Consider the following 24,375-nt stretch of genomic DNA (forward strand, 5'->3'; position numbering starts at 1 on the left):
CATGTGGTTCGGGTTCCACATTTTTGTTACAGACTCACCGAAACTCATCTTTGAATTTATTTTACAACCTTATATTACGGTACCTTTTTATTATCTTCTGTCCCCAAATTAGCACCGGAAAATTACTTTTGAGCCCCCAGAATAGTACCATTTTACCTAATACAAGCCCACAGTTCAAAGGTTATAAATTACACCAAATTATTAAAATAGCGGCATGCAACCAACACTTGGTTTTGATCAAAATAATGGCTAACAATTATCCTCATGCGGTCAAATATGTATTATTTTGCTTTAATGCAGCCATTTTGTTTGCTGACACTTGTTTTATAGATCGGGCAAAAGCAGTTTTGCACTAATTGGATTACTAATTGTACATATAAACTGCAGGCCCATGTGGCGACTGAATCCTATATTTATTTGGAGGCTTATAAAAGTTTCTATTTACATTTTATGAAACCGAAAATGCATTCTGCACCAGGAAATAATCAAAAATGACGTATGGCACGCTTATGAAGGTGTGATAGTTTCAAAATGGTGAATAACGCTCAATTTGAAAATGGCGTATGAGGGTCATCTTGGATTTGAGGCACAAATTTTATTAAACAAATAATGTATAAAACGAAAATAATATAAAACGACGTATTACTCATTTACAAAGATGTAATACATATAGTTTCAAAATAGCGAATTATGCCCAATTTCAAAATGGTTTTGGTGGCCATCTTGGATTTGAGGGATAAAACGGCCACCAATGGCCTCCATAATGGTAAAAATGTGTTTTTTTGCTCATAATATAGTCCAATACCGATGGTTTATAACAAAAAATTGCATTGAGAAATATTTGAATGCGGGTTATCAATATCCATGGTTTTGCAGCGTTCACACATATCTTGGTAGGCACTTAAAACACCCTCTTTGTTCCTTCAAATCACCTACTATCACCATAACAATATCAAATATGACTTTTGCACCCCCAAAATAGTAAGAATCAATATATATATATCAAGTATAGCATAAAATAGCAAAATTATGTCCACTTTCAAAATGGCAGGTGGCGGCCATCTTGGATTTGAGGCACAAAATGGCCACCAATTGCTTCTAAATGATCAAAAATGGGTTCCTTGTCCCTAATTTAGTCAGGTTTGATAATCTATACATGTTTCTAGGCCAAAAATTAATGGAAATATGAAATATTATATATTTTGGCACATAATTTGCATAATTTATGCTAATTAATGTATCGATAGAGGGCGTCTCTTTCGATAAAAAATTTTCTTTTGGCCCAAGGAACATTTATGCCAAGTTAGACATTTGTACTATAAAATGCAGCGTTTGACCTCTTAACAAGCCTACTATAGCTTACCTGTAGCTTTGCATTATACATTCCCGAACATGTATTTTAATCACTTGGATAATCATGCAAACAAGATGAACTTGTATCTTAGCAAAGTTTATTGAGAAAAAATTATTTTGACTGTGAGAAAAACAAGCATTAGCAATTTTATATTTATTTGAATGGTTCGTTAGACGTTAAGGAAACAGCTACTCTGATTTATCATTGATTAAGTTTACCTTCTATTTTAATGCACACGTGTGTGGACGATTTTTTTTTCGGTGCAGTTTCGAAAGATCTCTTGTTTGTTTCATTTATGTTATGTCGTGTCACTTTTGACAATAAAAATGTGCTAACTGATTAAGTAGAACTTTGAATATTCTATACACATAGAAAATCAATCGAGGCGACATGGGAGTTGATAATTTAAGGAAACTCGATCAGGACAAAGTTAAACGTGTTCAGCGAAAAGTCGATTTATAATACAGACTTGACATTTAATATGGAATATTTTTTCTAAACCATATTTTCCTACTTCGCTGACTGATAAATGAAAATAAAGATTGAAATAGTGTTTTAATAACTTTTTAATAATATCTTTGATGTCATGGTGACATCACCTAATTAATTGAATTCATACTTAATGAAAATAAAGAAAAAAGAATCTCAGCGGTGCGAGTTTTGTAATATTGCCAAAGAGACAATATATCATGTATTTTGGGAATGTCCATACGTACAAAATATCTGGACTTGCCTTATTAATGCTATAAGGGAAAGTATGAAGATGAATATAAGGGAAAGTATGAAGATGAATATAGAGAGGCATCCCAAAGTGTTCTTATTTGGTCTTGTACAACAATTCAAGATAGAAGGCCTGTATTTCCTTACATTGATAACTAAGAAATACATAAGCATATGCAGGTCCAGATCCGACCCCCCCACTTGGGTAGGGTTAATACAATATGTCAGATGCTATGGAAATATTACCAGGTTCTCATTATACATGTATCCTCAAGCGAAACGAACTAACGTACAACAGATTTGGCTAAATATTGATAAGATATTAGCGGAATAACAAAACAAAACTGTTTATAATATGTATTTTTATTTCTTGCTCAAAATAAGATCAGTATTTCAGTGACTGAGCATCTGTATTATAAGTATTTGTGTGCACTACAGTGTGCGTGCGCCTTCGGATGTGTGAGGCTGTATGTGAAAAATGTGTGTACGAATGTGCATATACACTATATTATATTAAGTCACACAATTTATAATATCTCTAGTTCTTATAGTGGTGCACAGTATCACCTTGCTTTGTTCACGTATTGTTCAGTTTGTAATGTACTCTGTAATGTACTGAAGAATTTTGTATATTGTATTGTACGTTCTACAATATTAAAATAATATTTCAGTGACTGTGCACCCATAAAAGTGTATGTATTGTATTAAGTTATAAAACTGTACTGATGTAGTGTATCGTTTTTGTATTTGTACTGAAATGTGATTTCAGATTCTGTGATGTATTGCATGTTCTTGTATGTTTGTCTTCTTTGTAATGTGCTGTATTGTGTTTATATATGTTTAATAAAAAAAAACATGAAATTAAAAAAAAAATTAATTGAATTCGCCAGTGAAGCAACCAAAAATACATTGCCTATTCTAAGTCATACGACAGCCATTGAAAGCGACATTTTGGATCTCCATATTTTAGCGTCTTTAAAAGAGTTACACGCCACACAAAGGACCTTCGTGTCAGTGTTTTGTCACAGCAACGGTCGCTGTTACGCCTGACCTCATCTGGCTGCTACCAGAGCTTTCAAGCGGCGAGGCATTCCTTGGGATAGGTCTTTAGAGTTTAATGTGGAATAAAATTCCAGGCAAAACTTGTCCAATTTGGTTCAGTTTTGTTGCAGGCCGTTGATTTGGCCAGTAATGACCTACCCAAATATTGCCTCTGTGGTTCAGAAATGGCGATTTTGATGAACAAGGTAGCTGCTCATTCCCTTTGTTACAATGTACGTAAGTTCTCTGTGTCTAAAAGTACTCTGTAAAAACTGGCAATCTCATCTCCAAATTGTTCCTAAGGTGCCCCCTATCAAATGTAACCAAGTAATTCCCAGATTATTCCTTTATTTGATCTGGTTCAGGTTTTTATCGATGACTACCATTGGTGTTTTGGCACCAACGTGGTACCCACTCCAAACACTGACGCTATTAATGACCCTTGTCACTTAAGAAGCGGCAGACGCTTCTTCGTGGGCCTATTCAGGATGCCTGTAAACTCTGTTTTGACTAGTTGAGCGGTACAGGTGAAAGCTGACATCAATAAAGAAAACCACGCGGTTTCAGTTAATTCATTAGAGAAATGTTTTGCTGTATATAGAAGCTTCGTCAGAGGCCGTCTGGAATCCTAACCTGCTATAACCAGTTTGGTGTTTGCTGAGAGCCTTGAAAACGCGTTTTGGAGGAAATTTGCCCTTTATTCTGAACGGACTGGGTGATTTTGTTAAGTTGCAGCAGCATATTCCGAAGAACAGTGAGTCCTGTACCCTGGTGGTAAGATTTCGATACATTGGGCGTGGCTTCTGTGTAGGTACATCAGTCTGGGCATAACTGTATAAAGCTGTGTGGACCGTTCCGTGTGACACAGCAATCTGTCTGGCAATGCCTGTCTTTTTTGCGCCATTCTGTACAGCTTAACAATTTTGTAAAACGCTTCTTAACTCATTTTACTCACTGCAAAACCGACCACTTGCATGCAAAATTTCAAATTCTTTGATGCAGTAGTTGTCGACAAATGGATACTTTTTTGACAGAACCGTGCTTCGCCAAAGTCAAGCTTTGGCCAGCCAAAAAAAGAGCACTACCTAATACCCAATGCAGAAGTGCAACAGACATGGGAGTTAGTTAATTGGCAGCGACACACCTGACTTCACATCTCTCTAGTCATATACCCTATATGAGATCTGAATGAAAAAAGAATGCATTTTTACCAAGGTATATATTTGAAACTGAAATATTCCATATTAAATGTCAAGTCTGTATTTACCGTCAGCGATCGAGTACATTCTGCAAATGTTTAGTGCGTCCAGATTTCCTCCCTCCCACGCGTTCTAAAATGTAATTTGTACATTTGCATCTCCTAACCCGTTGACTTGTCGCTTTTAACCCCTCCTCTTATGGCCAACAATTTATTTCATAAGAATTGCTACACAAAAGCAAATAAATATTCTTACGTTTATGACCTTCAAGACCTACAACCTTCCACGTCAGCAGCAAAAGTTAAAACCTGGCACCATAAATTATGTTACCGAGATTGATAACTGTTCATATATTCATCAGTTCTCTCTCCCTCTTAAACACACACACACACACACACACACACGCACACCCGCGCACACACAAACACTGAAACACCTCGCACTTCAAGAGCGTGTGTACGGCGCAATATGTCATATGTAAGGGTTATCTGTCAAACATTCGGTTACACTTGGACAATACGGAATGATGTGGGGGCCCATGTAAATGTCTATTGGGTGAAGAGCCATCCAAGGATATAGTTCAATAATCCACATTATTTTTCATCATATAGGACACATTTACCTATTTACCAAGTGATGTGGTTTTAAACATGTGGTCATATATGCACTAAGTTTGGAAATATTTAAGTTTTTACTGTTACCTTTCCTATTATTGGAAGATTTCTCAGGGACCAGACTTCGAAAATATTTTTCACTTTTTCAATATTTTATAAAAAGTTCTCTCATAATGTTTTTTCTTTCAACTCGTATTTTATAACAAGTTATGCAAGACTGACATTTGCACGACTTTTGGCCCCGATTTTGTCGTGGCAAGTCGTGTCATTTTGGGGCACGAAGTGGGAGGCTCCGCACGTATATTTCACGTATAGTTCACGACGACACTGTAGATTCTATACACAAGAAAATAACTTAGACTCTACCCCATTCATGTAGCAGTCGGCAATTGTATTATTGATCCCTGCTTGAAGTTATACAGAATCTTTCACTGTAGTAAAAGATTGTAAACGAGCTGTAAGGCTTCAATAGATCTAGTTAACTGCTGGATAGTTTTCATCAAAGTAAAAGCCGATGGAATTTTTTAACTGAAGATTTAAGATGAAGGTTGGAGATAACTTGTAGATAGTGAGACCCCATGATATAAATAGCAACATGTGCCTCAATGGAGACTATTCCTCTAGGGTAAAATTGAACATGCGCAGAATGCGTATGTACGTAAATAAGCCGTGGGGAAAGTTGTCGCCACAAAATGTCGTTTGACTACACCTTACTTTTCTTTATTTCCGTCACGCAAACCCAAACCTTAGGTATTGTACAGAGAAATCGACTGTCCTGATAACACGTAAAGGTGTCCCTAGGATTTCATAGAACTTTAAAAAAAAGCCGCAAACGGATCACGGATGCATAGTGGACATGTCCAAGGACATGGATTCAAACGTCCTCATGCTCGGACGAATTTTCTGCGAAATGTTTTTTCCTGATACAAAAAAAAAAAAGATCACAAAGTGTCACTCAAGAGGCATTTTATTTTCCTAAATTATCTTTGAATACAAAAGTTTATTAAACACGGTTTTGGTGACATGATTTTGATGTTATTTGTATCTGTTTGAACGGATGTTTTATTTGTAAAATGTGAATTAAAGCACATTGAAATTCAAATATATTTCGATTGCTTTCTGAAAGAAAACATTGTACATTTTCCACAAAAATGCTTCTCTACAAATCATTTAAAAAGTAAATTTCTAAATTATCATAAATAAAAAGCAGTATCCTTTCACTCAAAGACAACTCTTGAAGCTACAACATGTACCTTTTTAATTTAAGTTTCTTCCAGGGAAAGGTGTTAGATGTTAATTCCGTTTGTGAATTAACCATTGCGCGATGAAATTTGGACAATGTGTTTAGAGAGAGAGACAAGAACATTATATTCACCTAATTCTACGACCAGCCCTTCTTTAATGTGTCATTATTCCTATCCTTTCCTTAATCGTGGACGCATCGGTGTGTTTTCCATGCAGTAAGAGTTATAAAGCCATTAAAACGAAAATGCACTTCTTTATGGTGTGTGCTATTTCAAAATTTATACATAATTGTTTCGGCGAACCTCGCTGAATATGAAGAAGGCTTGTCATTACGCGGTTTTCCTTTTAAACGTATGAGGAAATTTATCTTCTCGGTCAAGTGAAATGATTGGTTAAGCCTTGACAGAAAGAGTATATAAAGACAGTCGCGAGTCAACAGCACACGATAACCAAAATATAAAGAAGAAATAACCAAGATAGAAATAGAGATGCAGACAATGAATGTGTTCGTGATTTTTGTTGCCGTATTCGCGATTGAGCAAGGTAAGACAATATGAATCTTAAAAAATAAGTTAGCCTGTCTTAACTCAATTGTTTTTATTGCAGTGATAAATACAGTTCACAGTGTTTATTTTGGACTTTTGGTAGATATATGCACTTACGCATGATTTTTATAGCAACTGACATATACTCTCTCCCATTCTCTTTCTCTCTCTCTCTCTCTCTCTCACTAAAAACAGCGATAAATCATAGATACTGTATCTAATCCAACACGCTAGCTGTAAAATGGAATAGGCCTATGCTTTCTTTCACAGCATCGGCGGCAGTAGATACAAATGAGCTTGCCAAAGCATTACACAATAAGCTATCCAGTATTCTGGAGCCCGAGCTTATGCTTGCCCCGGCACCGCCTGGGAGTAAAGTTCAACCCCAACCTGTGTCGACCAAGCTTGACTTTCTTCTTGTACTCGACAGCAGCGGGAGCATTACTGCCAAGTATTTTGAAGAGGCAAAGGATGTGTGCGAGGTATTTTTGTACACATGTACACATGTACACACAGGCGCGCGCGCACACACACATGCATACGCACATACACGTGTACACACACTCACGCACATGCACACACACACGCGTGTACACACACACACAAACATACGCATACACACACGTTAACAGGTATTTAATATTTTACTAAGAAATACCACACAGAGAAAAAAAAAATTGCCATGATATGAATTTTTAATATAATTAACGTAGATACTTAGACCAGCACTAAAAACACGTCTTTTACATTGTACCTTTAACTCGAGGTGGCTACATTTTCATGAAACAATTCCCCTCTTCTTTCTTCATCATCATTATTAATAGTAATATGTACTACGACAAATGTACTTATCATTCAGATTCTAGTAGACTACATTGATGGTAAGTCACCGATTGGCAAGTATGGATCACGTGCCGGACTCATCGAGTACTCTACCAAAAGCAAAACCCACGTTGAATTTTCTTTCGGCGACTACAACACTGTCAGTACTATAAAAATCAGGATCAATCAAACGGATTTTGATAACGGTAGGGCAGGTTTTAATTCTCTATAAATTAAGGTTTTAAATTGGAATTAATGTTCGAAATCATGGGACTATTTTTGCTGGCCTTGCAATAGTACTTGAAGAGTTTTCATAATTGCAGGCATTGCAGACCGTGTGTTGCGCTTTGGATAATCGTAACACGATTACTTTGGTTCCTAACTGATGCCACCATTTTTAAAGGTTAGAAATTCTGTATCACAACGGAATCTATTTCAGGCGGTGCCACAGCAACGGGCCCTGCACTACAGTTGGCTAAAAAGGAACTGGATGCCAAAAGTCGCCCAGGCAACGCGAGAGTGGTGTGGGTAATTACAGACGGCAAATCGAACTCTGGAGTGAAACCTAAAATACCCGCTGATGACCTTAAAGCAAATGGTAAAGAAACTAGCTTCATTTTGCTTAGATCGCATTCAGATCAACGGAATAACAAATCTGATAAATAGTGCAAATAACACATGGAAACGCTAATTTGGTAACTGCTAACTCATTTGTAGGCAAATGCACTACAGAAGAAGATTCCACGAAACACTAATACTGTAGCTAAAACAGCGACTTCTAAACTATCCTACTACCTAAGAGCACATTCAAAACAGCGGACTAACAGATCCGCGGATCAAATATGGCCGACCCACTTGAATGCTTGTTGCGTAATACTCGCGGGGAACCTATTTAGTTTCTTATTGGGAATTAAGCGGCAAGATTTTAAATGAGTCGCCACATTTGATCCGTGTCCCGTTTACTACGAGCTATAAGGAGGTTATTAACTTTCGTGTCTGCTCGGCTGGCAGCTATTTAGCGTGAACCCTCGGGGAGTTCACTCTAAATAGATCGATCTAATCTCTGGGAATGGTGTCTATGATGTATCTGGGAAAATAAATTTATATTACGTCAAGGCGTAAATGTCGGAGTCTGGAGTCACAATGTGTAAAAATAACTTCCACAATTTTGTTACAGGTGTTATGGTTTGTGTTGTTGGCGTTGGCAATTCCGTTAACAACGTGGAGCTCGATACGATCGGGGACAACGGGTGTGTATTCCGAGCAGACTCGTTCACGCAGTTGAAGACGGCAGCCAGAATGGCTTACAACCTGAGCCGACCCCGACTGAATTCGGGTTTCTTCAACAATCTTTCGTTCAAGCGTGTTTAATGAAAATGATTTGCAATTTCGATGCACTAATTAGCAAAGTCAATCGAAAAACACGTAGCTTAGCTTTGTGCTGTACATTCCCAAACATGTATTTTAACCACTTGGATAATCATTCAAGCAAGATAGATTTATCTTAGCAAAGTCTATTGAGAAAATATTATTTTGACTGTGAGAAAAACATAAGCATTAGTAATTTTATATTTATTTGGATGGTTCGTTAGACGTTTAGGAAACAATACTCTGATTTATCATTGATTAAGTTCATTTTTTTATTAATGCACACGTGTGTGTACGATTTTTTTTTTTCGATGTGGTTTCGAAAGTTCTCTTGTTTGTTTCATTCATCTTATGTCGTGTCTCTTTTGACAATAAAAATGTGCAAACTGATTTAGTAGAACTTTGAGTATTCTATACACATAGAAAATCAATCGAGGCGACATTGGTGTTGATAATTTAAGGAAACTCAGGACAAAGTTAAACGTGTTAAGCGAAAGGTCAATTTAGTATATTAACCGTCACGATTAAGTAAACTCCGCAAATGTTTAGTAGATCTAGATTTTCTCCCGTCTACGCATTCCAAAATATAATTTGTAAATTTCTATCTCCTAACCCGTTCACTTGTCCTTTTAACCCCCCCCCTTTTGTGGCGGACACGTTTAACCCAGTATGGTAATAACTTATTTCATAAGAGTTCACTACACAAAACCCTCAAAGCTGCTAACAAATATTTTTACGTTTATGACCCTTACGACCTATAGTCTCTCAAGTCTGCAGCAAAAGGTACAACCTAGCACCATAAAGTATGTGACCGAGATGAACAACTGTTCATATCTTCATCAGCTTTCTCACTCTCTGTCTCTCCCTCTCTCTCTTCAACACACACACACACACACGCACACCCGCGCACACACAAAAATTGATATATTCCTCATACATGTATCAAGCATATGCATACGAACACGTTCTCTCCCGTATTCATGAATGCTGACACGCGCATGCATATATATTCGAATTAGAGTACACACATTTGCACAAACTGACACGTGTTTCACACGCGTGCGCTCACACACAGTTTTTGTCCCTATCCTCTTTTTCATACAAATGGCATTGAAGTGCATCTAGTTCCTTTTATAACAAATCTACTTACAATTATCTATGAGGTAAAACCCGTCTATTCCCTGCAAGTAGATGGTGATTAAGAGGAAGCTGATCAAGTACATGTTGTCAGTACCGCTATGGACACAGTCAAATCCTTTGTTTAAATCCGTTCAGGAAAAGATATCTTCTGAATCAATGTGGTGAGACACTACTCTCCACCAAGAGGCACAACGGGAGATAATGCTGTCAATGTATATATGAAAAATTTCCAGTATTCCCTGAAAATCGCAAGGTTGAAGCCAAACAGACACGCCGCCCTGCCCGGTGAAGATCAACTTTCTGCTGTCCATTAAGGAAATGAGTACACCCTCAATGTATTAGCAATTTTACTTGATCGAAAGCCTTGCCTGTGACAAGTTAGAAATGGTCCCAAATCCAGCCAAACTGGCGTCAAAGACACGCTTAGGAAAATGATTAATCCCTGTTTTGCTCTACAAGTGACTTGAAAGTGAGTAAGAATGGATGGCACAGTCTGCTGCGTCTTACCTTCTCTTGTTTTCTGCAGCATTGGGTGCGGTCAGGAATTATTAGAAGTAAATAACTTCGCACCATATGGCGGGAGAAGATCGTATAAATGTCAGACTTGCGAGTAGCAGCTTGCAAGCACCTCAGTAACACGACCGATTATAATGTATTTAATACATTTCTGAGAACCTATAGCTACGAGCGTGCGTACATGAATTTTAATACCGCATTAACCTTTCTGTAGCTTATGTCAACTTAATCTTTCTTAAGCGAATCTCTCTCTGATTAACAAAGTTAATGGAAAACCAGTTCATCTTGTACTGATTTTTAAAATGCCCTTTTAACCGGCTAAAAACAATTGACGAAATCTCAGAATTTTCTTTTATTTTAATGAATGTGTTTTTCAAGTGTGAAGATCTGGATACTCGTGTCTCTGAAACGTAAGCAATTAAGACACAAGTAGCCGCAAATTATTATCTTACTACTTCTGCTTTTTTTTCTACAAAAAGAAAGAAAATGGACATTAATGTAAAAATATTTTGAAGGAAAGCTAAAAGAAGTATATCGTCGACAAATCCAGGATTTTAAAGCGACTCCCTGCGGAGACACAAACAAGTGTGAGTGCGCTCTTCATCAGAAATTGAATGGATTGAGCACATCAGTAAATTGAGTCATAATTATTACTTTACTGGGATTTGTACTAGCAGATAAGCTTGTGTGTGACTATTTTTAAAGTTTGTTTGAGACAATTGTCTTGTTAATTCTTTTAATAAATCTGGATTGCAGGTGTGACAGGAATGGTAGTCCTAGGAATGGGAGTCTGGGGGTCCCGTATGGTTATTACAGGTTAGGGTTAGTTGGAGTACATGTATATGGGACGAATGTCATCTGTACAAAGTATAGGGGAACGGACTATGGTGCCTAGCGGACTACCATTCCTGCCACACAGGCATGGTGAAAAGGAGGGGTTGGTCTGTCTGAAATAATGTTCGCTCAAATATTGATTAAATATAGACCCAAGTAAAAAAAAAGATATTCAATTTCCACATCCCTGTCGCACACCACGCATAATCTATTCTAAAAATGTTTTCTCCTTGGTAGAGGTAATAATAAGATATGCTATGATAAAGATGAGACGAATTTGTGTCGGATAATCCTAAGCGCCCTATATGTTACAGCTTGGGTTGCACATGTATTTTCCTAAGGGTTGTGAGAAAGAATTAGAATTGAAAAACGATCCATAATAACCAGGCATATATTACATAATGTGTTTGATGATTCATGGTATTTTTCTGTGTATATATTTAATATATAACATACATTGCGATGAAAGAAAGATATAAACCTTATATAATATTAGATCGGTGGGTGAATCAACTATTTTAGCTAGGAAAAGCAGGGTGGGGTCCACTACACTATGGATCCCGCACGAGGTTAACAATGTACAGTACAGTACAGAAGTAATAGGCAGCAGTTTGGTTGATCATTTACTGTACCTACACTTATGAACGTCACTGTATCAATTCACACTTGCGAGCACATCTACATCAATACCAGCAGATCAGATTATACTTGGAATCTTCACTGTATATGAACTTTCCTTGAAATGTATCCATATTTATGAGCATTACTGTATAACAGTAAGTCAGTTAATATATGTAAATGAACACCGGTATATTTTAACAATTCAATCTCATCCGAATATTTCCCAATTAGTGCTGATGCAGCTATGATCCGGTATTTCATTAATATCGATAAGAGTCTCAAATGCAGGTTGATCCACTTTGGACATTTTTACCTGTAAGGAAAAAAAATTAACACGTATATACGTAATTTTGGGAATTAAATAGGTCGGAAAACACACCATTGGCGGGAATGACGGAGCGAAGTTAGCTTTCAGCTGAAAATCGATTCTGATCAAAGTTTAAGCTCAGCATTAGGTCAGGTTAAAAAAAACAATTTAAGTTGAAAAATTGTTGAGAAAAGTTTTTTTCAACTGATTCCAGTCAGCCGCGCCGAAGACCAAATGGAGCACAAAATGGCAGGCGTACCTAGGTCGGCGGTGAGACTTTGCCCTAATTTTTTTATAGAGATTGCCTCTGAGTAGATGTATAATGAACTTTTTGGTCCAAAATAGGCAACACCAGAACAAACATCTCAAGGATAGTTACACAACCCCGCTGTAAGACATGGGGAGGTGCCCAAGTGGACGGTACCCAAGGGAAAACATCGTTGCTGCTCGTGACTCATTAATATTCATGTGATTAAGACGGCCTGACAGCCGTGGACATATTGGTTTGGACGAGTTTTACTTCTAACATAAACTTTTACTGCTTTTCATAGCAGTATGGAATAGTATGCATACTTTTCACTGCTTGCCACATACATGTACGTCATTTTCCGAAAAAAAAACAACCTCACATGCATTCTTGCTGTTGACAACCTTTAACTGTACCCTGTAGAACTCGTTGAAAAAAACAATAAGGTGCTTCTCTATTTAAACATAGAAACCCAGTCATTCTCACCTCCTCAACCTTTCTGAACACCCTAAGGAAGTTTTTCCCGGCCAGTTTTTCCAGCTCTTCCTCACTCCAACCACGTGACATCAACTCGTAGAGAATGTTGGGGAATTTCGAGACGTCTTCTAGACCAACAGGATACCTGTGAACACAATACGTATTATGAAACGGTACGTTTGCATTTGTATTATAAGTGTTGTTCAGACAAAATAAAAAATAGAAATACATGTACATGTACTGTGATTTTTCTGAGGGCGGGAATAAATTACGGGACTGATATTTTCTTATTTAAATCAAGGAATATTTATGAAAATAAAATATTTCTCTTTAACCTTCTTGTTTAAATACACATAATTCTAATGGTAAAGAAAATATTTCTTATTCAAATGATACATTAAACAAAGTTAGCCCATAGCGCGTTAATTGGTTTCGGTATTTTCCTCGTGCGTACAATTTCTATTGGTACACTTTGTATTAGCATATTTTCTCACCTGTCTATTCCATCAAAGTCGCTGCCTAGTCCAACGTGATCAACGCCGGTTATATTGCGTATGTGCTCTATGTGATCTGAAGTATACAATAGTATACAATAAGGAAAACGCTCACTGAATTTGACAGAAGTGGTTAATGATATACAGCAGTGTTTTTTCTTACAATTTCGTCTAATTTGGATAATAATAATAATAATAATAATTCTGAATTGCGGTTTCAGGTTACAAAGCGGGACTGAAACTTAATTTAATTGAAATAATTGAAGCATTTACAATTTGGTAGTAATGATCATAGTTTGACATTACAACATAAATATTTTGTATTTGTCTCCTGTCGAGCGACCAAAGCCGTATCTTAATTGTGACACTAGGTCATTTTAAGATATATAGCACTTACCTATGACTTGGTTGATATCCGCGGGTCTCCAGTCCTGTTCCCCTGTGTATGTGTTTTCAGCAGAACAGTTTATAAAATCATTGTAGAAGTTAACCATGACTATGCCGCCGTTTTCTTTCTGTAGAACAAAAAGAACAATACTGCTACCCTCTGTAGGTTGTTAAAACTACAAGACTCCGATATTTAATCTAAATTGTGTACAAATACATGTAAACTGATCAAAACCATAAATGGAGTACGGACGCTACTTTAAGCACAAGAAAATGCCTCTACTCAGATTAACCAAGTATATTTATGTTCAAAGAGCAATATGACATTGAAGAATAAGCACTTTATTCAAGGTCTGTCTCAAATGTTTCCTTCTCGCTTCCTTTTAGATAAATCCGAGTCTTTTAATTAAGAAATTATCAATTATGAAACTATTAAAAACGTGTGATGAATACCTATCTACATGCATATATTCATAAGTTTACTAAATCAAAGCTGCTGGTTTTTCAAAGAGACCTATAGTTTTACATACCACTCGTACGAGCACGTCATCCGGGACATTTCTGACATGAGGACAAAGCGCGAAAGCAGATGAGTGGCTGAAGATGACCGGTGCTTCAGACACGTTCAGGGCCGCATGCATAGTGTCCACGGCCACGTGCGACAGGTCTACCATCATTCCTAAGCGATTCATCTCCTTCACGACGATCTAGAAAAAAAGAAAACAAGAATCACATACTTTTTAAAATAAATATTGTTCATTTTGAGTGATACAGCGCCGCTTATAACCTCCGAGATCAAAATCGCCAAGGGCAAAATTATCCGTTATAAAGAGGTTCCCATTGGGGGGGGGGGGGGGGGTAGTGGGGGGGGGGGGTAGTGATCACAGTTCACGGGAAATAAAATCATCAATTCACAAATCACACTAAATTTAACTTTCTTTCAGATTTCACTGATAATGTGGGTCAAAAATTATGAAATTTACGAATACATCCGAATACACTGACTTCGTTTCACAAAGGGCAAAGAATAAAAAACCGTATTCACGAGACACGGGAATAAGGTGCTTCACAGATCACACTAAATAATATGAACGTTCGTGCATCTCGGTAATAAAAAGTGGCCTTCGCGGGTCACGAAATACGCAATGGGACCTTCTATAAAGAATAGACAGGTCTTTATTCTGTTATTTTAAATTTAAAAAGAGAGGGCATTCGAATGACGATTTCCTACCCCTCTGTATCAGCCACTGCCTTACCTTGCCGAAGTCCGTCAGACCGTGGTGGACAGGCTTTCGTTGCCTGGTAGCGACGTTGCAGTCAGCCCTGAAAATGACGTCACAATAAACGGCATTCTGTTTTTGAATTCTAAATAAAAATTTGAGTTGTACACTGTCGTGTTATGTTCTGAAATTCATATACATATAGGCCTATATATACTCAGTTTCAGCAAATATAGCTCACGGGCTGTGACAGCAAGTGACCACATCTCACACCTCTACCAGGGTCACAGATTGACTTTGCACAAATTATTCACAAATAATGTCTTCAGATAAATCAGTTGAATCTCTGTGGAAAATGTGCAGAGGGTATCACACTAGTCTGAAATAGGCCTACGTCCAGGTTGACTGTAAGCTAAAATTGTGAAAGATTTTCAGCTTGTGCTAGACAATTTTCATTATTTTTATAATAATAATAATAATAATAATAATAAGAAGAAGAATAATAATAATAACAGCTCACCACGGTGTATTACAGTTCCAGGTGAGGGTCATATAACGCTGTAATATTATTATTTTTATTATTATTATTATTACTCACCACGGTGTATTACAGTTCCAGGTGAGGGTCATATAACGCTGTAATATTATTATTTTTATTATTATTATTATTACTCACCACGGTGTATTACAGTTCCAGGTGAGGGTCATATAACGCTGTAATATTATTATTTTTATTATTACTCACCACGGTGTATTACAGTTCCAGGTGAGGGTCATATAACGCTGTATTAATATTATTATTATTATTATTATTATTACTCACCACGGTGTATTACAGTTCCAGGTGAGGGTCATATAACGCTGTAATATTATTATTTTTATTATTATTATTTTTATTATTACTCACCACGGTGTATTACAGTTCCAGGTGAGGGTCATATAACGCTGTAATATTATTATTATTATTATTATTATTACTCACCACGGTGTATTACAGTTCCAGGTGAGGGTCATATAACGCTGTAATATTATTATTATTATTATTATTATTACTCACCACGGTGTATTACAGTTCCAGGTGAGGGTCATATAACGCTGTATTAATATTATTATTATTATTATTATTATTACTCACCACGGTGTATTACAGTTCCAGGTGAGGGTCATATAACGCTGTAATATTATTATTTTTATTATTACTCACCACGGTGTATTACAGTTCCAGGTGAGGGTCATATAACGCTGTAATATTATTATTTTTATTATTATTATTATTATTATTACTCACCACGGTGTATTACAGTTCCAGGTGAGGGTCATATAACGCTGTAATATTATTATTATTATTATTATTATTACTCACCACGGTGTATTACAGTTCCAGGTGAGGGTCATATAACGCTGTAATATTATTATTTTTATTATTATTATTTTTATTATTACTCACCACGGTGTATTACAGTTCCAGGTGAGGGTCATATAACGCTGTAATATTATTATTATTATTATTATTATTACTCACCACGGTGTATTACAGTTCCAGGTGAGGGTCATATAACGCTGTAATATTATTATTATTATTATTATTATTACTCACCACGGTGTATTACAGTTCCAGGTGAGGGTCATATAACGCTGTATTAATATTATTATTATTATTATTATTATTACTCACCACGGTGTATTACAGTTCCAGGTGAGGGTCATATAACGCTGTAATATTATTATTTTTATTATTATTATTATTATTATTACTCACCACGGTGTATTACAGTTCCAGGTGAGGGTCATATAACGCTGTAATATTATTATTTTTATTATTATTATTATTATTACTCACCACGGTGCATTACAGTTCCAGGTGAGGGTCATATAACGCTGTAATATTATTATTTTTATTATTATTATTATTATTATTATTACTCACCACGGTGTATTACAGTTCCAGGTGAGGGTCATATAACGCTGTAATATTATTATTTTTATTATTATTATTATTATTACTCACCACGGTGCATTACAGTTCCAGGTGAGGGTCATATAACGCTGTAATATTATTATTTTTATTATTATTATTATTATTATTACTCACCACGGTGTATTACAGTTCCAGGTGAGGGTCATATAACGCTGTAATATTATTATTTTTATTATTATTATTACTCACCACGGTGCATTACAGTTCCAGGTGAGGGTCATATAACGCTGTAATATTATTATTTTTATTATTATTATTATTATTATTACTCACCACGGTGTATTACAGTTCCAGGTGAGGGTCATATAACGCTGTAATATTATTATTTTTATTATTATTATTATTATTACTCACCACGGTGCATTACAGTTCCAGGTGAGGGTCATATAACGCTGTAATATTATTATTTTTATTATTATTATTATTATTATTACTCACCACGGTGTATTACAGTTCCAGGTGAGGGTCATATAACGCTGTAATATTATTATTATTATTATTATTATTATTACTCACCACGGTGTATTACAGTTCCAGGTGAGGGTCATATAACGCTGTAATATTATTATTTTTATTATTATTATTATTATTATTACTCACCACGGTGTATTACAGTTCCAGGTGAGGGTCATATAACGCTGTATTAATATTATTATTATTATTATTATTATTACTCACCACGGTGTATTACAGTTCCAGGTGAGGGTCATATAACGCTGTAATATTATTATTTTTATTATTATTATTATTATTATTACTCACCACGGTGTATTACAGTTCCAGGTGAGGGTCATATAACGCTGTATTATTATTATTATTATTATTATTATTATTATTATTACTCACCACGGTGCATTACAGTTCCAGGTGAGGGTCATATAACGCTGTATTAATATTATTATTATTATTATTATTATTACTCACCACGGTGTATTACAGTTCCAGGTGAGGGTCATATAACGCTGTAATATTATTATTTTTATTATTATTATTATTATTATTACTCACCACGGTGTATTACAGTTCCAGGTGAGGGTCATATAACGCTGTATTAATATTATTATTATTATTATTATTATTACTCACCACGGTGTATTACAGTTCCAGGTGAGGGTCATATAACGCTGTATTAATATTATTATTATTATTATTATTATTACTCACCACGGTGTATTACAGTTCCAGGTAAGGGTCATATAACGCACTCCCAGTTCATAGAACATCCTCAGTACCCCCAGACTACTCCTGATGTGATGGCCGCCCTCCACAGCCAGGAGACTGGCCACTTTACCGCCCCTATGGGCAGATTCAATACCTGAAATTATATTTACCATTTTAGTTAAAGGGATAACAACTGTTCGTATGATATTTCAAAATAAATACGCTGTAAACAACTCATGGAAATATTATGAATTCTGTTTTACCTCCAAAACCGCAGTTAGCGCAATTATTTTAGACTGTGCTTGCCATCACATCACATGACCTCCATAGATGGTTACACTCTGCAATAATATCTTCAGGGAACATTACAAAAAAAAATTAAGAAAAAAACATAGACTAACTATGAATGTCGGAATGGAATAATTAACCATTGGTTGGTATGGGAAAATGTCCTTTTTTCCAGAAAATCTATTTTTGTCAAAAGTTGATATATTTATCCCTTTTAAGCATGCAGACGAAACCGAGAGTTTGCGTGTAGTGTGCGTGCATGTGTGTGCATGTGTGTGTGTTGGGTGTGTGTGTGTGCGTGCGTGTGTGTTATTCCATTTGGTTTTATAGGTTTTTATTCGAAATGTAAATTCTGATAATAATGAGAGAGAGAGAGAGAGAGAGAGAGAGAGAGAGAGATTTACCATCTGCTGTGGTGACAAATTCAAACACATCAGAATACTGCGCAATCATTCGTTTAATGAGGTCCAACTGCTCCAGGGCTTTCACTGTGGCGTCCTTGAACTGGGATTCACACGACGCAAATGACACCCAAAACTAAGGGGAAAACTGACAAGTTAATGAAGCCATGGCAACAAACTTGTTTTTATTGCCTCCTTGATCTAAGCTGATGTAAAAACTAGGATATGCCACAAGGATAAGCGCCTCATTAATTGCAGCAGGTGCGACATCACGCCTGCAGTTTGCATGTGGATCAGATAACATTCCTTAATGTATTAAGAACATTAATTCACATATATGCTTTGTACGTGTGTGCGTGTGATCTAGCAGGAACTTATAAGTTGGAGAAAACAGATGGTACATTTAACACAGAAAATATCATTAATGCTACTATTGATGAGTTAAATGAATATAATGCATTTCACTAAAAAAGGAAACAGAAAACGTTTATCTACTTCACCTGTGCGCCAAGGCGTCCCTTCTTTATTCTGGGTATGTCTGTTTGACTGGGATGGAACTTCGCCCTATATCTCAGCACCTTTCTCAAGTCTTGGCTCATATTTAAGCGTGCCAAGCTTCCATTGATAGCGGTGTCTAGCCGTATATGCCACGGGAAATCATTATGACTGAAACAGTACATATACAATTCAAAATCATTGATTGAAAAAGCGTTCAGGACGCGTGCGGAAATGAGTGATCTTTTTTTCACTGGCAGGTCCATTTTCAGACAAGGGAGGTTCGCTCATTTCGCTCGGTATACATGTATTTGCATGCATGAAATATCAGACAAGGGCAAAATCACTATATAATCTAGGAACGTGGATGGAATATTTGGTTGATTTTTCTTGATTTGCTGGTTATACTTTTTTGAGAAATAGATGTACTGTCGAAGCAGGGGAGAGAGGGGGATTGCGCGGAGGCTGTGCGCCCTCTGCCAACGATTTGTGAGACGCAAACAATCATTTAAACCCAATTGTAACCGACAGCATATGATCTTAAAACGTTGCCACATGTAACTCAGATAATTCTAGACGACGAGGCATTTAGTGATTTTGAACAAACAAACACGGTCAAACACGCACACCCACTCACAGAAAATGCAACATATGTAATTGAAAGGAGACGATCCAATCAGATAGTATTTGAATGAAATTATATAAAGTTTTCACACCCCGTGCCGGCTGATATTACAATATCAAACAAAAATACAAGGTCACGTAGGCGTACGTCAGACCGATTTGTTCCAGTAACTTTTTGCAATCAAACAATTTAAAGTCACTGACCCAATCCCCTCTAGAACCAGCTATCAATTACCCATCAACTAGTGGCACTCTATCCAGTATATCATTGACCGTCTGCATGCGAGCCTCTCTCGTGGTCCGAGTAGGCACCAGAGTCACTGCCAGAGAGACAGAAATAACTATAACCAGAATAACTGAAAGAGAAAATGTGCCAGAATTAGAGAAAACGCAGAGATAAATTAACGATCCAACGTATTTCACATGCAGGCGGTTGTAATCTTTGTTTGAAATCCTTTAAATTCAAAAACCTTTACGTCTGTATGAATAGAAACATTTGATCATATATACAGTATATAAAGGTATGAAACGAGTAATCAGCTTTTTATTCGACAAAGGTTTTCCATCTGCGACATTGATACAAAGAGGTGTCATATAAAAACAAATGATTTATGATAAGAATATAGCTTTATGAAGAAAAACATTTTCGGCCTGCTCTTTTATCTATGATCACAGACTGTTCCAATTATACAGGAAAATTGACGTCGGTGACAATTTTTGCTGATTTGGTGAACGAGTTTTTTTAATGCATTAAACCTCCATTACATTTGCCACCGCCGCCGTGAGATGAAATTCTCATACAGATTGCTGAGCCATTTTTTGACATCGTAAATGGCCTCCGCATAGAGGCAGTACGAAAAGAGATTGACGGAAAGTAGGCCTATACATGTAAGGTTATAGCATGGCAAATGTAATGTAATGTAGGCTTAAGAAAACACAATTACCTGCCACAACCAAGGCGACCTGAATCTTTCTGTTGAGCACTCTAGGTTTCTTCTGTTTGTCGTACTTTTCATACATTGTAACTTTGCTTGAGATTTCTATGAATAACAATAAAGCGCAAAATGAGGAGACTCCAACATTTGACTTTTCATAATCCACGTAATTCGATTCTCTCTTTAACTCATAGGTAAAAGTAATATAGCATGGTTCGGTTCCACTATGGGACCGTTGGGGGAGGGGGGTGCTTACGCCTTCACCAAGCATTCGTTGAATGTCAAACAAGCTGGTAAGGATAATTTAGGATCATGGCTCACACACACACACACACACACACACACCAAAAAAAAAAAAAATTAATAAAATAATAAATAATTAAATAAATAAATAAAAACAATGAACAGAGAAATCAAAGGAACATGTGGTTTTAATAGACTAAATATACCAGAAATATACTGCTTTTGTGGCTCTTGTTTACCCTCTGCTGTATGCTTGGGCGGCTATTTTGATTTTTTCAATAAAAGTTACTTGCTAGAATGGAGTAATTTATACTACTGTGTTCTCCCAACAGGGAATACACTGTACACTTGTGCCCAAAATAAAGGATATTTGTTGACTTATGGCTGTTTTTCTATTTTCCTTACAAATTGGCGGTCATATTGAAAATGCCCAATGTGTCGGAAGTAGCAACCAAGCTAATTTTACTTCTCTAGCCATGAGGAATGCATTTCTGTAAAAAAAATGTTCAGGACTGAACATTGCAGGATTCGACTATTGGGCTTATGGGAGTGGCAACTCTACTATAATGCTATTGCTGTAATGATTTAAACTATGACATTATTCTTAATATTTCGACAATTTTTCTTCTATTTTTATTAAATTAAAAAAACAACTTATATTCGAGACAACATTGATCGCGGCAATCACGGACAGTTACGAGAAGAAATATGTAATTGTGATCATGAGATTCAATGGTAATAGACTATATATTAAAATTTTAATATATATTAAAATATTTCAGTATATCTAGATTTCAAAATCTGACATACGCTTTTCTGGCTAAATCCATTAAAAGGATATGCTATCAAAATATCCTTAGATCTACTGTATATAAACAGTCTCACAAAAATCACCAAGGAAAAAAAAAGCCTCACGACAAAGGTACGGTTTTAGTCACATGTGACGTAGTAATATTAAATTGTGAAAGCGGAAGTGATTTTAAGCACAATCTGACTGGTATTTAAATATACCTTTGGTTATGTGAGTTTGTTACTCACAATTACATGTGATTTTCTGATTTTGGGGATTTACTTTGCTCATCTTTGTTGATATATTTAACGAAATGACTCAATTCACGTAACGTTCTATTTTTGTTGTCTACTGTAAAATCACCCACTCAATAAAAAACCCACAAGGGCTCTAGTATATTAAAAAGATGCTGAGTCAGGCAAAATACCATATGGCGTCATTCGTTTTTTTTTTACGTCGATCATCAATATTCTAGAAGTGAAAGTAAAATTCATGGAATTTAACTTTTAGAAAGCAAAATTCCGACATACAGCAGTGTCGGATTTAGAGGGAGGGGTCAGGGGGTCCTGACCCCCGCCCCCCCCCCCCTCCGGTTTCTGAAAAAAGTCACATTAATATTCCCCTCTTGCAAACAGAATTTTGACTAGCTGATTTGTAGCACAAAACCGTTCCATATAGCTACGTTCGCCCTCTAAAATAGCAAAAACGGGTGGGGGGTGGGGGGTCGGCTTCGCATCTGCGGACCGCCCCCTTCAAATAATCCGGGTCTGCCCCTGTACAGTGTACACTTGTATGAAGCAGTCAAATGGAGATTGATCGCAGGTTGAAAGAGACTATACGCAAACTTTTCTTCTATACAATTAAATAGAAATCTTTAATCTGGTTGTCTAAATATGATATCTTCCTTCAGTTTTTCTCAATCTGGCTAAAGTCAAATAGACCAAGTTGTCAAAAAATAAATGAATAAACATATTTCTCATTAAAAATCTTCAAGCAATTGAATTAAAAGCCTCGCGAGATAAAAATTGACTTCTCTTTCATACTCATCCATACAGTCTTTTAACAGAGGAATGCTATTTTTTTGGTATTCTATTCTAAGCGTTCATTATAAACCTCATATGCCACAGTTAAATTGTGTATGACATTGTAGGGCCACAATTATCTTTACAAACCTGCCCAATTCGCGTTGAATTGCTCAAAGCGGAATATAAATATATTGATCGAAGTGTCTTGCTCTGTGTGTAAAAAAATGCGACTGATATAAATTTCGACTGGAATATCAACAAAGTCTTCTGTCTGTTTTTCAGCTTTCATAAAAAATTATTTAGAATGTAACAGCATACATTTTGAGACTAATAATATCCAATGAAACTCCTTTGGGTAAGGGCGTAATAAACTTTTAAAAGAAAGTTTACTTTGTGCATGAACCCTTCACCTTTAATCAAGATAATATCAGATTCCATAATATGAATAGTGTCTATCTTGAGGCAAGATAGCACGTTTAAAAATGGTTAATTTCGTATGGGTAATCAAATCAATTACTTAACATAGGAAAAGGCTCCTAAGTCTAAAACAGTTAAAAGTTCTACACTAGTAGTTCGATCATGGGCTCGAACCAGGCTTTAGAAACCCCTATATTCAGTAATCAAGTACAATTTTTGTAGCTATGTCGGATTCAAGTGAAATCGGTGAGATGCTTAAATCCCCCCCGAGGTACTCGTATAGTTCTGCGTTTGCATACTCAAAACCCTAATAGGCCCCAGAGGAGCATGCGCACAAACTTCTCGTCTGCGTTTTTCCATGAAATGATTCAATTACAGACGCATTGGAAGACGATACACGTAAACTGAGTCACTGCATATAGCGACAAAAACATGTATCCTTACCGGGCTTAAAGGCACGCTTGTAACCGTCTGGTCCTCTAAACATCTGTGTCCCACTATCAACGCTGAGGTGGAAGTGTGATTAGTGCTTCTATCTGCCGGTCCTCAGAAAGTGAAGGATGATCCCGCAGCGTCTGAGAACGTCCCTCTTTCCAGTGTTGGCTTAAAGAGCCGACGATCGATGTGCAGTTGGACGATAGCAGAAGTGAGACAGTTATGCAGCTCCGCCAGATGTAACAACTTTGTGTGGTAATCGATTTACTGCGGAGTGTCATTTGGGGGCAAGGCTGCGCAGGTTTGACCTAGCTGCGACCGTGTTTACTTTATAAGCAGGTACATTCGTGTACTGTGCACAAATGAACGGTTTTTGTGCTGTCAAAAACAGGACGAGTTCAACGCAGTAGACTGAGGTGCGATAAAGAACCG

General features: G+C 36.5%; 2 protein-coding genes across 2 annotated transcripts; one reads left to right on the forward strand and one right to left on the reverse strand.

Moving 5' to 3' along the window:
- Positions 1-6,583: 6,583 nt before the first annotated feature.
- Positions 6,584-9,298, forward strand: LOC106181626 (von Willebrand factor A domain-containing protein 1-like). The gene is made up of 5 exons (XM_013566080.2): positions 6,584-6,716; positions 6,989-7,200; positions 7,578-7,746; positions 7,980-8,138; positions 8,718-9,298. The coding sequence occupies exons 1-5, from the start codon at positions 6,662-6,664 to the stop codon at positions 8,909-8,911; spliced, it is 789 nt and encodes a 262-aa protein (XP_013421534.2). The 5' UTR covers positions 6,584-6,661; the 3' UTR covers positions 8,912-9,298.
- A 2,500-nt stretch (positions 9,299-11,798) lies between these two features.
- On the reverse strand, positions 11,799-24,118 carry LOC106166898 (dipeptidase 1-like). Its single transcript, XM_087011578.1, has 12 exons — positions 23,953-24,118; positions 21,043-21,138; positions 20,334-20,454; positions 19,480-19,645; positions 18,983-19,115; positions 18,294-18,444; positions 15,188-15,254; positions 14,462-14,638; positions 13,942-14,059; positions 13,545-13,620; positions 13,060-13,195; positions 11,799-12,332 (listed from the first exon to the last, which is right to left on the reverse strand). Exons 1-12 carry the CDS (start codon positions 23,993-23,995, stop codon positions 12,228-12,230), a joined length of 1,389 nt encoding a protein of 462 aa, XP_086867704.1. The 5' UTR covers positions 23,996-24,118; the 3' UTR covers positions 11,799-12,227.
- Between the last annotated feature and the right edge of the window lie 257 nt (positions 24,119-24,375).

This window comes from Lingula anatina, chromosome 4 (genome assembly GCF_051362555.1).
Source record: "Lingula anatina isolate TDL-2025a chromosome 4, LinAna3.0, whole genome shotgun sequence".
Classification (NCBI taxonomy): domain Eukaryota; kingdom Metazoa; phylum Brachiopoda; class Lingulata; order Lingulida; family Lingulidae; genus Lingula; species Lingula anatina.

Bases quoted from the DNA above. Each gene is read 5' to 3' on its own strand.
- LOC106181626 (XM_013566080.2), top strand. From the start codon at position 6,662: ATGCAGACAATGAATGTGTTCGTGATTTTTGTTGCCGTATTCGCGATT. The intron at 7,201-7,577 runs GTATTTTTGTAC...CTTATCATTCAG, and splicing joins AGGCAAAGGATGTGTGCGAG to ATTCTAGTAGACTACATTGA. The intron at 8,139-8,717 runs GTAAAGAAACTA...ATTTTGTTACAG, and splicing joins TGATGACCTTAAAGCAAATG to GTGTTATGGTTTGTGTTGTT.
- LOC106166898 (XM_087011578.1), bottom strand. From the start codon at position 23,995: ATGTTTAGAGGACCAGACGGTTACAAGCGTGCCTTTAAGCCCG. The intron at 13,196-13,544 runs GTGAGAAAATAT...TTGTGTTCACAG, and splicing joins GACTTTGATGGAATAGACAG to GTATCCTGTTGGTCTAGAAG. The intron at 12,333-13,059 runs GTGAGAATGACT...TTTTCCTTACAG, and splicing joins TGTTCAGAAAGGTTGAGGAG to GTAAAAATGTCCAAAGTGGA.